The following is a 14,767-nucleotide window of genomic DNA, read 5'->3' as shown; positions in this document are numbered from 1 at the left end:
GGACAGGTGCTCAGGAGATGGGGGAGCGGGCAGCAGGGGTACTCCAAGGAGAGAAGAGCTGCTGCTGGCAGGCGAGGCCAAAGGCACTGCTGGGAGACACCATCCCCCACCATGGGGCGCTCCCTGAAGATGCACTGCATCCCCCAGCCTCCAGGCTCCTCATGCTGGCCCCTCGCTTGGTCTCCTCTTGTCTGGGGCCCTCCATCTTGCCCTGCGGAAAACTCCACCAACGCTAAGGAAAGAACCCTCCCCCGCCTTCCAGGCCCTCTTCAATGATGCGCCAGCCCCTCAGCCAGGACAGCCCTCCAAACACACAGACTGAGAGAGTGTCCATCTGCCCCTCGAGCCCACTGACCCCAAGGTGTCCCATGGGCCCCTGGGCACTGTTGGAAGGCACCCCTGTCGTACTCCTTGGTGCCTGAGCTCCTCCCCACCTAGTCTGAGTCTCTGTCTCATTCATCCCTTTCCTGCAGCCCTCGTCCCTCTTTCCCTCCCCTCCCCTCCCACCCCACCCCGAGCCAAACCCAGAGCAGGCGTATGTCGGGGGGGACCTGGACAAACTCCACCCTTGTGGCCCTATCCAGATCAGCGGCCTTCCTGCTGTCCTGTGAAAGCCCTGGCCTCACGCCACCACCGCCTCTGGGAAGTCCTTCTGGATGAGGAACTCTGGAGTAAGCTCAGAAAACCACTGCCGCCAGAGGCAGAAGGCGCTCCATGGGAGGCTGGGCGGTGGGTACCCAGGGAACAGAGCTTCCAAGAAGGGTCACCTCAGAGTACCCCTGGGCTACCTCAGGAGAACTGGTGTCACAGGGCAGGACCAAGGACTCTCCCCAGAGACCCCCTCATCCCTGGATTGAGAGTTGGGCACATGGGTTCTGTCCCCTGACCCCTCACTGGGCCTTGGTTTCCCAGCTGTGCAGTGAGGCTGGGACCAGCCTGTTAGAGAGAGAAGACCCATCTCTGAGAGTCACAACTTCACCATCCCCGAGGCTGGAGAGCCAAGCTCTTGGGTCCCCTGGGAGAAAACCTCTCTTTTCATGCTCTTCCTAGATGTCCTGGCCAGTGAGTTTATAAAAGGAATGCAAAGGGGAGGCCTTGTGGGGCCTCAGGGGAGCACCAGGACCTTGAGTGGCCCAGCCAGGATCCTCACCCTCACCCTGAACTGTCAGCCCAAGGGCAGGAGAAGCAGAGATCAGTTCCTGAGTCTGGGGCCCTCCGGGTCCAGCCTCTGGGCTCAGCACCACCTTTGCCCACCTGGGCCTTGGGACCAGACAGGCTGCAGCCCAAGCACAGGGAGCTGAGGACCCTGGCCCTCCGGGGCCCATTGGGATGGGCTGCCAAGCAGCTGTGGTCACTGCTAGGTCTAATGGGAGCCCATCCATCAGGGACCTGTGCTGAACACTGGCCAATGGGTCTGTGGGAAAATGGGGTACCCACTGGGGTAGACTCTAGACCCAGTGCATGTGGAAGACAGAGGGCATGAACTGGGTGATTTGAAGCCATGCCTCCCCTCCCTGCCCCAGCCTGCCGCAGTCTCTGAGCCCCTGCATGTCCTCCCACTGTTATGGCAGGGGGCCTCCCTGGGGATGTGGACCTTTTCTCCAAGGGGACTGAGTCAGCCAAGATGTTCAGACTGGGGAAAATGGGAGGAGTAGGCAGTGAAATGGGGGGCCTGTGGCCCCAAACCAGCTCGGGGCCCAAGTGGAGGAAGAGTGTGCTCCCTTCTGCAAAGGTGGAGCACAGCTGGCGGGTCCTTGTCAGGGCTGGCAGAGCGGGCGGCTCACACCTGCACGCCTCGGCCCCGCAGCTGGAGCACTCGGGCCTGCAGGGCACCGATCCCGCTCAGGAGGGCCTCCCGGTGTTCCACCGACGAGATGCCCAGGCCCGCCAGGTCCCTGCGAAGAAGGGCTGCTCAACCCCACTTTCTGCGCCCCCTCCCCTTGGCTGGACAGGGAAGGGCCTAGAATCAGGACAGGCTGGGCCTCCCAGTTAGGCAGGGGCAAGGCCCCCACATTCCTCAGACTCACTGGGCGGTCATGGCGGCCACGGCCTCCAGGCTCCCATAGCCGGCTGCAGCAAAGCTGTCCTTGTAGCGGCCCAGGTCCAGGGCCTCCAGCCACGCGCCCACAGAGCCAAAGGAGGGGAAGGTGGAGAAGGCACGGTCCGCCAGAGGCGTGGGAGGCCTGTGGAGCAGAGGGGCTGTGGTCAGTGGACAGCAGAGATCTGGTGCCTGGACCTGGTCACTCTTCCGAGGAGAGGCCAGCTGTGAAAGGACAGGAGAAGGGGAGGGCAACTGCGCCCCAGGTCTTCCCGGCTCACTCGGGGTGCTGGGCATTCTCAGAGCAGGTGGTGGTTTCGAGATACTCAGGCTGCTGGAGAATGGGTTGCACCTGAGCCAGCTAAAGGCACTGAGAGTACCTGGAACAGTCTCGGGGCAGGACACACCTAGGATAGTTTGGGAAGCGACCCATATTTGGGACAACTCATACTAATTTTACTTATTTATTGGAACTACCAATTTGTTAGAACTATCAGCACATGTATTTATCCAGTCAGTGGGCATTGTACCTGGGAGATGTGGGGCAAAATCCAGGACAAGTGGAAGTGATTAAGATGGATGCAGGTTAGCTGTGCCAGAGGTAGGTGGATGCATTAGGTCTGTCTGGGGCAGCTGAGAGAGCAGCCCCACCCAGACAGGTGGGGGAGAACAGGTGTGGCAGTTGTCCTTGGGACACGTGGGAGGCCATGCGGGGAGGCATGAGAGGCCGGCTGGACCCGGGACAGCTGGGGATGCATGGGAATGTACCTGAGACTAGCGAGGTGTCAGTTGTACCTGGGAGAGGTGGTCGCAGCACACTTTGGGGGTTCTGGGTCCTGCCCCATCTTGCTCAGGATGCTGTGGATCTGGGAGAACCTGGGCCGCTCACCTGGGTCCCTCTGCCAGCAGTCAAGCATCAGTCGGTGCAGGGGAGTGGGGCAGTTCCTGGGGGGCGGCAGCCGGAAGCCATCCTCCACGGCCTTCATCACCTGGGCCAGGGGGGTGGTGGGCGGGCACATGGGAGGCTTTAGGTCCCCCGGACGCACACACATCCCATCCCAAGGAAGACTCAGGTGGTGGCCAGGCAGGACCGGAAGCAAGCAGACAGTGAAGAGGGCCCTTGGACTAAGAGGTCAAGGGGCAACGGGCAGCCATCAGGGAGCTGGAGCCCGAGGTCAGAGGGCAACAGGATCAGAAGGCAAGGAGCTGGAGGCACAGGTCACTCACGTCTTGGCCAGACATGTCCCAGTAGGGCCGCTCCCCAAAGGCCATCACCTCCCACATGACGACGCCAAAGCTCCACACGTCACTGGCAGAGCTGAAGTGGCCAAACTGAAGCGTCTCGGGGGCGGCCCATAGGGCCGGGCTCCGACCACTCTGAGGGTGAGCGGGCAGGTCAGGGGCAAGAAGGGACTGGGTCACATCCAGGGTTCCCCACCCCACAGAGCCCCAGCCCCACCTGCCATCCTCCCGGCTTCACGTCTGGACTGACCAGGGATGACACCCACACTGACATTTTTTCGGGACCAGTCAGGTGGACTGGCAGGGTGGGGGAGTGACCCTGACACAGCAGGGAAGGGGGCGGAAGTGGGAAGAAGGGGGCTCCAGTGCCATCTGATGGGAAACAGAGGAGGGGGCGGGCTCGCCCGGGGGAAGGGACTCCTCACCATGGTGGTGTAGACAGCCTCTGCTCGGTCCCGGGGTCCCCGCCCGAAGCCAGAGATCTTGCAGAGGAGGCTGCTGCTGACCAGCACCCGGCGGGCAGCCAGGCCCCGGTGAACGTAGCCCATCTCCGACAGGTACTTCATGGCCGACGCCAGCCCGGGCAGCAACCCCATCAGCTGCCCAGCCGCCAGCTGACCCTCATGCCGCTGTGGGAGAGGAGGAGACCAAGGCTGGGCTGCACACTCAGTTCTCCTGGTGCTGTGTGACCTCAGTGGAGTCAGCTGGCCTTCTCTGGGCTTCAGTGTGCCCTGTGACCCACCAGGTCAGCCTGGCCAGTGGGTACCTTTTTAGGGCATGATGCCAACTCTTTCCCACCAAAGAGAAGGGTGAGGGATGAAGAATAAGAGTCATCAGTCCCCCTGCCCCCCGGGGCCCAGGCCACTCACCCTGAGGAAGCCATCCAGGGCCCCATGGCTCATGTACTCAGTGACAATCATCAAGGTGCTTCCTGTGCCCAGGGAGGGGGAACACACACGCTAAGCTGCCTGCTCCCCTCTGCGTGCACACCTGCTCCCCCGACCCGGGCCCCAGCCTTGGGCAAGATGGCCAGAAACAAGCTTCCCCAGTCTCGCCACCCTCCTGCCCACCTACGACACTCTAGGCCAGAGAACAGAAGAGGAAACATCTGTAGGAGAACAAAGGCCAAGGTCAGAGCTGTAGCAAGTTAGCTAAGAAAGATCACCAAGGTTCAAACGGTCCACCCCCCAGAGCGTCACTACAAATCAGAAAGGTCACTCAGGGTCAGAGAGGCCGCCCAGAGGCAGTGAAGGAGCTGAGGCCTTCTCTCCAGGCTGGGCGGCTAAGGGGTGCCCTTCATGGCTGAGAAAAGGGCCTGGGGGCACAGAGCACTCCCCTCTCACCCCGCCCTCTCCAGCCCCATCCTGAGGGGCACCGGGCCTTACCTCGTGTCACAACACCCTCCAGCCGCACCACGTGGCTATGGTCAAACTGGCCCAGGGTGAGGGCCTCGGCCAGGAAGCTGAGCCTCTGAGAGTCGGAGCAGCCCTCCCTCAGCGTGTGCACGGCCACAGGGAGCTCCTGGCGGCCAGGGAGCTGCAGGCAGCCACAGCACAGCTCCCCAAACCGCCCTGTGGGGAAACAGCAGCTCAGACAGCCCACTGGAGACCACCCCCCAGCCAAGCCGGGCAGGGGGAACGGAGGAGAAAGCGACTTTGGGATGGCGGGCCGTTTCTGGCCTGGGACTCAGAGCTCCTGAGTTCAAATCCTGGTAAACTGGGTACTAGCAATGTCACGTGGGCTTCCTCTCTTTCCCCCTCAGCCTCAGTTTTCTCCTCTGTGAAATGGGACTCCTCCCCACCTGCCTCAGCAGGAGGTTTCAAAGCCTCAAAGAGAGGATGTGGCACACGACAGTGCATCAACGGCTATCAAAGCCCACTGTGACCCAGGAAGGAGGAGGGTGACATCTATGCTGCTGCCCTGCCCCTTCCTGGCCTCTGTCCAGCAGGTCTGGCTCCAGTGAGAGCGGCTGCTTCTCTGAGCACCGGGGATGAGGTTTTGCAGACAAGAAGAAGGGAGCCAGGAGACTGATCGTAGAGAGCGAGCACCCACCATGAGCCAGGCCTGGTGTGAAGTGCTGGGAAGTCCCCAAGTCAGCTCCGGCTAGGGCCGAGATCACGCCCATTTTACAGATGAGAAACCGAGGCTCAGAGCAGAAGACAGATGGACGTGCCCCTGGTCACACAGCTGGTCAGTGGTAGAGCCAGGACTACAACTCAGGTTATGTATGGTCCCCAAGCTTGCAAAGACCCCTTCCACTGCCCCATGAAGGCTTGGGACTAAACTCCCACCAGGGGCAGTCTGCAGAGACCAGGTCTGAAAGGGCCTGAATGGAGAGGTCTCAATGGCCTTGGGGACCAGGAGAAGGTAGGAAGGCAGGGTCACAGGCTCCCTCTGCCAGCCCCATCCCAGGAACCTGGTAGGCAGAGGTCCAGCTTGGTAGACAGGGCGGGATTGGGGTGGAGGCGGGGCTTCCAGAATGGAGGCGGGACTTGGGGAGGTGGAGGCGGGCTTACAAGAGAGAGGCGGGGTGGGGCGGGGCTTCTAGAGAGGGCGGGGCTCCCAGATGGACGAGGCTTCCCGGTGCCCCTCTTGCCTGCTCCGAGGCTCTTCTCCAGTGTGACGCTTTTCGCATCCAGCTCCTTGGCAAACAGATGAACGGCCTGCAGCGGGTCCCCACAGCTCTGGGGGTCCACGAATGTGCGACGTGTCGGGACTTTGACTGGGAACGCAGAGAGAGAGAAAGAGCTGGACCTGAGGAAAGGCCTCCATGCCTGGAGGGGTGGGAGTTATGCAGTGGTCCTGGCAGCAAGGAAGAGGGTAGAGGAGAGAGGTAGGGGCGCGCCCGCCCCGCCGGAGCCAGGCCCAGGAGACTCACAGTGGAAATACAGCTCCTCCTCATCGTGGGCGTCCCGACCTCCTTTGCCATAGCTGCATGGCCTGGGAAGGTGCAGAGTCATCCTTTGAGCCAGGCTGCCTTAGCCCTCCCCATGTCGCCAGCACCCAGGGCGGTGTCCCTTCAAAAGGACAAGGTCTGAGCCCCAGGAGAGGGACTTTTTTGTCCTGCGGGTTTGAAAGCTCCTCCCCATAGCACACATATAGCCCTCACCCCCATCAGCGTCCATAGTTATTTTCACTTTGAGACACAATCAACACTCTTGCAATGCCAGAGGCACCCAAATCCACAGTCCTGACTTGAAGCCCAAGCTGCCCCCTGCTACAGGTGAACCAATCGGGCAGACCTTGAACTCCGGGGCAGCTTCCGGTGGAGACAGGAAAACAATCACTGAGAGGTACACAAGGCCACTCACAGGTCCAAGCAAGGGAGAAGGGTGGGCACTGGGGGAGCACGTTAACAGACGGCCCTGACCTGATCCAGGGCCGTCAGGGATGGCTTCTGGAGACAGGCAGCCGTGGACCACAGCACTGCATCAGTCCACAAAGCCACAGGCTGGCACTAGGGCCCCCTGAGGCAGGGCCTTGCCGGCCCAGATAAAGACTTTGGCTTTTATTCCGGGAGCGAGCGGGGATGGGGGTGGAGGTGGGGGGAGGTTTATGCAGCGGATGCCGGGATTCAATCTGCATTTTAGAAAGATCATTCGAGCTTCTGCTGTTGTCCCTGCAGGAGATGGCAGTGGCTTAGGCTATGGGGTGATCATGGACATGGAGAAAAGTGAGAAGACTTGAGTGACATTTAGATGACAGGGCCACAGCGCTTGGAGATGACTAGAAGGCAGGAATGACTCGTAGGGTTCTGGCTTGCCCGGCAGCATTGACGGGGGTGCCATTTTCCAAGATGGGGAGAGGAAAGTTCACACTTCGACCTTTGTGTGGGCAGGGCCTCTGGGAGAAGAGGGCAGATGGATGAGGACGGAGTTGGATGTGTGTGTGTCTGCAGTCTGGAAGGGAGGGCTGCTCTGGAGATACAAATGCAGAGCTGTAGGCCTTGCCCGGGAGAGGATGGAGCCTGAGGAGTGGGACTAGGAACAAGTCTGAGCGCCCCCAACATTCAGAGATTTGGTAGAGGAGAAGGAAGCCACAGAGGAGCTCCCAAAACAACCCCAGAGAAGCTGAAGGGAAAGAGAAGAGAAATCTGGGCTGGTGAAGTCACAGGAACCAAGGAAAGAAACAGTGGAGCAGCGGGGAGAGGTCCCGTGAAGGCTGGAGGAGGAAGGGTTGAGGGAGGTTGGGGACAGGTGATCCCGTTTTGATGTGGATGAGAAAGGAGAGAAAAGCTGTCTGTCCCATAGGATGAAGTGTCACGACATGTGGCTAACAGTGTGGGCCCTGAACCTCACTGCACGGATGGGCTTCCTGGGTCCTCAGGAGCTGTGGGACCGGGTGGCTCGGTTTTCTCTTTAATAAAATCAGGAGAAAGCCAGGCCCGCTGATAGCACTGTTGCAAAGAGCTTACTAAGCACTCCATAAATGTTAGCTCTTGTGCCGGGGAGAGGGGACCTTATAAATAGCAACGGTTCCTGAGATGGTAAGAAGGCGTGGGTTCGGGTCATAGGTGGATGGGCTGGCCCTTGCTAGGAGGACAGCACCCCCTCTGGAGCGAAAGGAGGGAGAGGATGGGCGCAGAGAAGTTGGGGCACTAATGATGCGGTTACAGAGCAGGTGCACCAGACGTGGCTGAGGGAGCGAGCTGCAAGGGCAGGGAGTCTGCAGGAAAAAGTCGAAGAACTGGATTAGGTATTTGGGGTGATGGTCAGGTCCGTGTCAGGATATGGGAGAGGGAGGCTGAGGTGGAACAGAGAGAAGGTCCTCGGGAATGAGCAAGTCAAAGAACCGAGAGGCCAAGGGGTGGGACAGGTCGTCCAATGGCTACTGAAGTCGCCCAGCGTGGTGACAGGGCTTAATGAGGGGAACATCCAGGAGAGATGAAGGAGGCAAGGTTGAGTGGAGGGAGGAACAAAAGAGAGCGCAGGGTTAAGAGGAAATGAGAAGCTTCCACTGGACAACACCCTCTAGTGAGAAGTCAGGTGAGCTGGCGTGGACGGGGGAGGGAGAGTGCAGTGAGGGGACCAGTGCACAGAGCAGGCACTCCAGAGACTCGGAGAGGAGGGGACCGGTGCGAGAGCTGTTACAGCCTGCAGAGCTGGGACATGCATGCTGGAGGAGCTCGCCTCTGTGCCCACCAGCACTAGTCCGCTGATTCTCCCCATTTGGGTGCCATCTGATTTTGAGCCCCTGGCTTACTCGGCCTGCCCGTGTGCAGAAGTGTGTGTGTCCAAGGCACTCCCGGGCAGCTGCTCCTGTCCTGCAGAGTCTCTGCCTGAGAGCTATTCCTTACTTACCTCTCCCCTTTCCTCCTTCTGCCTCCCTAAGCCCCTAAGCCCGCAGCCAGGACAAGGTGCTCCCAGCGCCTGTCCATTCCTGCTTTTCCAACAGGCCCTCCTCAGTCACTTTCAGTGCCTCATTCAAGGCCAAGAAAACAGTCAGTGCCGAATGAATGCGCCTGTCCGTCCAGCCCACAGGCAGTTCCTGGATGCTGAGATGTGCTAAGATGTGGCTCCTCGGCCAGCCCATTTCTCTCCTCTGCTGCCCCTGCTCCAGCCCATCGCATGCGGGCTTTCCAACCCCCCACGTCTTCTGACCTCAGCCCCTGCCTGGTACCCGCCTAGGGTGCCTCTGCATGTGGCAGAGTGTGGCCCTGGGAGAAGGGGGAAATACATGCCACGAGGTTTCTACTGCATGCAAAAGGACTGGAATCTTTTCTGAGCCAGACTTAAGCTCCACATCTCTCCCCCTCCTCCCATCTCCTTTCTCTGCCCACTTGTCTGCAAGCTTCCTTCTGCTGGGGGTGGGCAGGTTCTGGTTTATGAGTTCCCCTCCCTGTCCTCCCACCTCCCACATGCATATACACAACACAATTTCTGCCTTTCTTCCCTTTGCCTGTGTTCAAGGGCCTCAAGATCCCTTGGGGGCAGGGGCTGGGGGTCTCTGAGCGCCTCAGGAGAATCCTAATCACACTGGAACAGCCGGAGCTTGGTCCCATCCTCAGTGATGCCTTCTGACATTTAATGAGTTAAGGAGCTAAATCCGCTTCATCCCAGGGCGGCTGAGCTGAGCGGTTGCCGCAGGGGGAGGGGAGGGGCTGGGCTACGCTAGCTATGCCTGTGTCGATACAGCAGTGTGCTTGCACATGCAAATCTGCAGGTGCGCAACTGCAGGTACAGGAACAGGTGCCTGGAGCGCACGTTAACATGCACAGGGACACAACCCACCAGGGGCCAGCCGGGCTGGGACCAGCCACGTACCTCCTCCAAATGGCCAGCACGCTCATCACAGAGCCCAGGACGAGGAGGGCTGAGATGGTCACCACGGTGACGACGACCGCGGGGCTCTGGTTACTGGACCCTGAAGCAGCTGGGAGGAAAACCATGAGGTTGAGGCAGGCAGAGGACCAGGCTCCTGGGTGAGCCCCAGGACAGACTTCTGTCTTCATCCCACAGCAGGATTCCTGCAGCCCCTCTGCACTCAGCCCTGCCTCCCAGCAGCAGAGGGACCAAGCCAGCCCCAGTAGCCACAATGGCATCTGGAGTCCCACGAGCTTCCTTCTCTCCCAGGGCAGGGCATCTCCACTGCAGCCCAGCTCTGAAGGACAGGGGCAGGGCTTCTGACAGGCAGGCCTGGGTCTCCCTTTTTGTCTTTCAGATGGGCCATGAGAGACTTAAGGTAGCTCTGTGGGGGGAATGGCCCCTGGTCTGAGCTCTCCGGCCCCAATCCAGACCATTCGCCACCAATAATAATGAGTTAACATTTAACGCACACTTACTCCAGTCAAGACACTAAGCCATGTGCCTTGACTAAATCATCCTGTTTTATCATCACAACCAGCCAGTAAGGTGTTATTATCTCCATTTTATATCTGAGGAAACTGACATTGAGAAAAGTTATGTGATTTTCCCAAGGTCACACAGCTAACAAATGGTGAACCTAAGATTTGAACCTGATTCCAAAAGCCTCTGCTTTGAACTATTCCCCTAGGGAAGGGGCCTAGAGGACCCAAGGCACTCAGCCCCATCCATCCACCATCCATCCATCCATCCATCCAACCATCCATCCAACCATCCATCCAACATATGTGCCAGAGACAGCAATGAATGAGCCAGAATCTCTGCCCTGGAGGAGTGTGCAGATCAGTGGGGGAGACAGAAACAAAAATCTTAACTGTAGAATGAAAAAAGAAACAGAGAAATGAGCAGAGCTGAGCAGAGGCATGATAATTTCTTCTTAAGGCCAGTGAGGCAGTCTTTGCTGAAGAGGTGCCATCTAAACTGGCCCTGGAAGATTGAAAGGGCTGTTGATGATGCTTAGATGCACGTGCTGGGTCTAGAAAATGGCAAGTCATCCCACGCGGCTGGAAAACACTGTATGGAGGCAGAGAGTGGCAAGCTATGAAGCTGGAGGGCAGAGGATGAAGGGGACTGGGGGAGGAGACAGAACCTGGAGGGCCTTGAATGCTAGGCCAAGGAGTATGGACTTTATCCTGAGCATAACAGGGAGCCAGGGAGCAATGGATAGAGAGCCTGCCCAAGAGGAAAGGAATAGGGTATCTGCTGGGTTGGGAGCAGGGATGGAGGGGAGGTCCTCGAGAGAGGCAAAGGTTTAGGGTAACTATTGAGAATGGGGAAAATGTTGCATATCCCTGAAGACTGAACTGAGATTAGGAAACTACACCTCTGCAGGCAGCCTTGGCGTGGGACAGAGGAGGACGGCCCAAGTCTGGGGACTAGCGGGGCAGGTACAGCAAGACGTCCAGGGCATGAGGGCTGGCATTGCTGGTGAGTATTTCTGCTGGGAGAATCTGAGGTGGCTGGTAGAGATGATGTGGGGCCGGGAGGGGCTGAGGGCCTGGGAGATGCTATTAGGATGTCAGAGAGCAAGTGAGGGGGGACAGAAGAGGAAGGGAGAGTTAGAGGCCAAGGAGGCCAGGGTCCAAGAGGGGATTTCAGAGCCCGTGGTTCCAGAGGTGGGGAACAGGGACCAGGGTCTGGCTGGGGCAGAAAGGGGGTGAAGTTTCCAAGGACCGTTTGAAATGAGGTGTCCATGTAGACATGGAAATGGAGGATGGAGACAGGGTGGTTGTGGTAGGTGGCCTCTGAGATGCCCACTGGATTCCCCACAACCTGGTATTCATTCCCGTTGAGTGTGGGCCAAAGTAACTGGCTTCTAATGAAAAGAATACAACAAAAGTGACGGGATGTCACTTCCAAGGTTAGGTTACTGGAAACTGGGGCTTCTGTCTTGGGCACCCTCTGGCTTTCTCACTCTCTCACAGTCTGTGAAAGAGTCCAGGTGCTGTGTTCTGAGCAGCCCTATGGAGAAGCCCATGAGGCACAGAACCGCATGCCTCCAGCAAAGAGCCAGCGAGAACCTAGTAGGGAGGCAGCTTCCCCCTACTGAAGCCTTGAGCTGACTGCTACCCCATGGACACCTTGACTGCAGCCTGGGAGAGACCCTGAGCCAGGGGCACCTAGCTAAGCTGCACCCACCTTTCTGACCCACAGAAACCATGAGATAACAAATGTTTGTTGTTTTCGGCCACTAAGTTTCAGGGTAATTCGTTACACAGCACTAGATAACCAATACAGTGGTGAACCATGAGCCTTTGTCATGATCCTGATTTGGGGTCCCAGCTCACTGAAAAAAGTATTCCATTCCCCCTTAGCCAGAGCCACAGCAGAGGCGGCTGGGGAGCGGAGCAGTGTCTACTCACTGAGAAGTACCAAAGGAATGGAAACCATCAACCCTTTTCAGCTAACAGCCCCAGCTCCTACCTCCGCCACCCTTACTCCAGCCAAACCCAGTAGCCTTTGTTCAGATGCTCCCTCTCCCCAAAAGGCCTCCCCTGCCCATCTCCACGCAGTCAGATGTTCTCCAGCCTCCAAGACAGGGCTGTAATCTCCTCTTGCCAGCAGCTGGCCGAGGTCTGGCACAGGCAGGCATTCGAGCAAGAAGTGCTGTCTCCCTTCCCAGAACTCAAACTCCTTTAACAGTTTATCTCCCCTTCCCTTTGGGCTCGGAGCTCGTCCTATCTCGGATTAGACTCATGGAGCAGGTTGGAAAGAATTCTTATCTTGACAGCTGGCACCAGAATGCCTCTTAGGGGGAACTGCCTTTGTCCAGGGAAATACTTTCATGAGCTGCTCGGGGTAGATAGAGGTGAGATCCTGAGGGCTGGGTTAGCAGCAGGCGAAACAACAAAGGAGAGACAGCTAAACTGCTCTGCTCCGTCCTGAAAGGGAGCGTGAGGGTGGGTGGGGTGGGGACAAGAGGTGCCAGGGGAAGGAAGTGGGGGAGGGGAGAGCCATACCGTGGAGAAGCCAGAGCTGTCTGAGGATCAAGAGGTCTAATGTTCAGCTTTTGTTTTGTTTTGTTTTGTTTTGATAACAGCTTTATTGAGAAATTAGTCACATACCCTACAATTCACCCATCGAGAGCGCATACTTCTCACTTTGTTTCGCTTTGCTTATGGCTGCAGGCAGTCCCTTTCCTGGCCCTCAACCTTCACTGGAGTGTGTCTCCCACTCTAAGGCCTAGTGGGGAAAGGGCCAGCATCTCACGCTTGAGTCTGTATCGTGGCAGGAGGAGGAAGCAGAACAGGAACAAGAGTTCCCGAGCCAGAAGGGCATGCGAGACTAAAGCTCCTCCCAAGAAAATAGCAGGAATCTTGGAGGGGAAGCAGGATGTTGCCACAAGACATGGGAGGTCTTGAGAGGCAGGGAGCCACCGGCTGAGTCCTGGGCTGTTCATGAACCCCGCCCCTGTGAGCTCCCCCACAACAGGCACGCAATCTAACTCATGTCACTGAATAGGCACTAGAGGGTGGATTCTGAATTCGTGATTCATTGGGTTGTGATTAGACTGTTCTACAGGCCCCCTTTAATTGCACAGATAACCCCCCGCCCCATTTGTCTCCCTGCCCTGGCCCGTGCTGGGTTCTCTCTGCTCGGTCCCTCTCCAGGGGCACACACCACTTACCCTCCTCCGGGGTCTGCACTTCAATGCTGGGGTTGAAGCTCTGGGTCTCCCAGGAAGGCCCCGGGGAGGCGGCCCGGATCTGAAAGACGTAGCGGGTAGCCGGCTTCAGGTTGGTGACGGTGACCGCAGGTGCCCCTGTCTTCACTGTGGAGTAAGTCTGCTCACTCTGACCCTGGGGAGGGACGGAGAAGTGAGGTCCAGGGCCAGGCCCACGCTCCTGGGGGAATGACAGGGAAAAGGAGCAGGGAGGCGGGAGAAGTCCCCTGGTTGAGTGAGGCCTGGGTGGAAGAGCCTGACTCCAGTGGTGCTGGGGGGTTCCACAGGTTTCTTCCATAGGCTCCCCGACCCCTTTTTCCACCTCAAGTTCCACCCACACCTGCTGGTACTTGTGGCTGAGAACAGGCCCACCTCTGAGTAAGAGAAACTCTAGAGAAAGGGCTAAGTCCTCCTTCTTGGGGATGGTAGGAGGATGGACATCCCGGCCTGGCAGCCCAGGGGGTGAGCAGGTCTGACACCTCAGAGGAAAGAATAAGAAAATGAGCCCTGGCACCCGCCCAGTCAGCTTACAAGCTCTTCCTTCTCCCTTGTCACCTGATTTTCACAACTGTCCTGCAAGGCACAGATTCACAGAAAAGGAATTGGGCTTGGCAGGGTGGAGAGGCCCACCCACGGCCCCACTGGAGAGTGGAACAGGGACAGCTGTCACCGAGGCCCACCCACTGCCAGCTGCCGTGTTAGACCCTTTAGAAGGCTGACTTCCTACCACCCTCACAGCAGCATTTCTTTTCTTTTTTCTTTTTTCTTTTCTTTAAGATTGGCACCTGGGCTAACAACTGTTTCCAATCTTCCTTTTTTTTTTTTTCTGCTTTATCTCCCCAAACCCCCCTGTACACAGTTGTATATTTTAGTTGCAGGTCCTTCCAGCTGTGGGATGTGGGACGCCGCCTCAACGTGGCCTGACGAGCGGTGCCATGTCCGCGCCCAGGATCCAAACCCTGGGCCGCCGCAGCAGAGCACACAAACTTAACCACTGGGCCACGGAGCCGGCCCCCACAGCAGCATTTCTATCTCCTTTTATAGGAGAGGGTCAGCATGACACCTTCTCAATTCCTTCAGGTCCCCAACTTTGTGCTCTACATCATGCTGCCTCCAACACATCTAATAATGGTGTGTACTGGAGATGCTGCTGTCATTTCGTCTCTGCCCCTGCCCACCCCAGCCCCAACAAGGGCACCTCCCCGATACCCTGTGGCCCTAATTCTTTGCTCATGGGATTCAGGAATCGGGGCAGCCTCTGTCCCAGGCTGGACCAATCCGAATCTCCCTTCCAAGCATTTGAACAACCCATTGAAAGACAGCAAGGCAATGGCTGCGGGACCTACAAGAGGGGGCAGGCTGGGGGCGGGGAGGAGGAAGGAGCAAGGCGGCCAACCTCGACCGCTGTGATGCGTGGTGAGCAAGGCCCTCTGCAGAGGAGGTTGGACTGCTGAGCAGAGA

General features: G+C 58.1%; 1 protein-coding gene across 1 annotated transcript in view; it reads right to left on the bottom strand.

Annotated features, from left to right (window-relative positions):
• Positions 1-536: 536 nt before the first annotated feature.
• Positions 537-14,767, bottom strand: part of EPHA10 (EPH receptor A10) — a 35,695-nt gene continuing 21,464 nt past the window's right edge. The window contains exons 7-17 of the mRNA XM_046662473.1: positions 13,271-13,442; positions 9,544-9,652; positions 6,159-6,220; positions 5,877-6,002; positions 4,666-4,851; positions 4,150-4,211; positions 3,706-3,909; positions 3,266-3,415; positions 2,834-3,027; positions 2,028-2,183; positions 537-1,895 (exon numbers count right to left, since the gene is read on the bottom strand). Coding sequence (XP_046518429.1) covers positions 1,781-1,895; positions 2,028-2,183; positions 2,834-3,027; positions 3,266-3,415; positions 3,706-3,909; positions 4,150-4,211; positions 4,666-4,851; positions 5,877-6,002; positions 6,159-6,220; positions 9,544-9,652; positions 13,271-13,442 — 1,536 coding nt within the window. The 3' untranslated portion in view covers positions 537-1,780. The remainder of the gene's footprint in view (positions 1,896-2,027; positions 2,184-2,833; positions 3,028-3,265; positions 3,416-3,705; positions 3,910-4,149; positions 4,212-4,665; positions 4,852-5,876; positions 6,003-6,158; positions 6,221-9,543; positions 9,653-13,270; positions 13,443-14,767) is intronic.

The sequence above is a fragment of the Equus quagga genome, chromosome 5 (genome assembly GCF_021613505.1).
Source record: "Equus quagga isolate Etosha38 chromosome 5, UCLA_HA_Equagga_1.0, whole genome shotgun sequence".
Classification (NCBI taxonomy): domain Eukaryota; kingdom Metazoa; phylum Chordata; class Mammalia; order Perissodactyla; family Equidae; genus Equus; species Equus quagga.
This window is presented reverse-complemented; position numbering and strand designations above follow the sequence as displayed.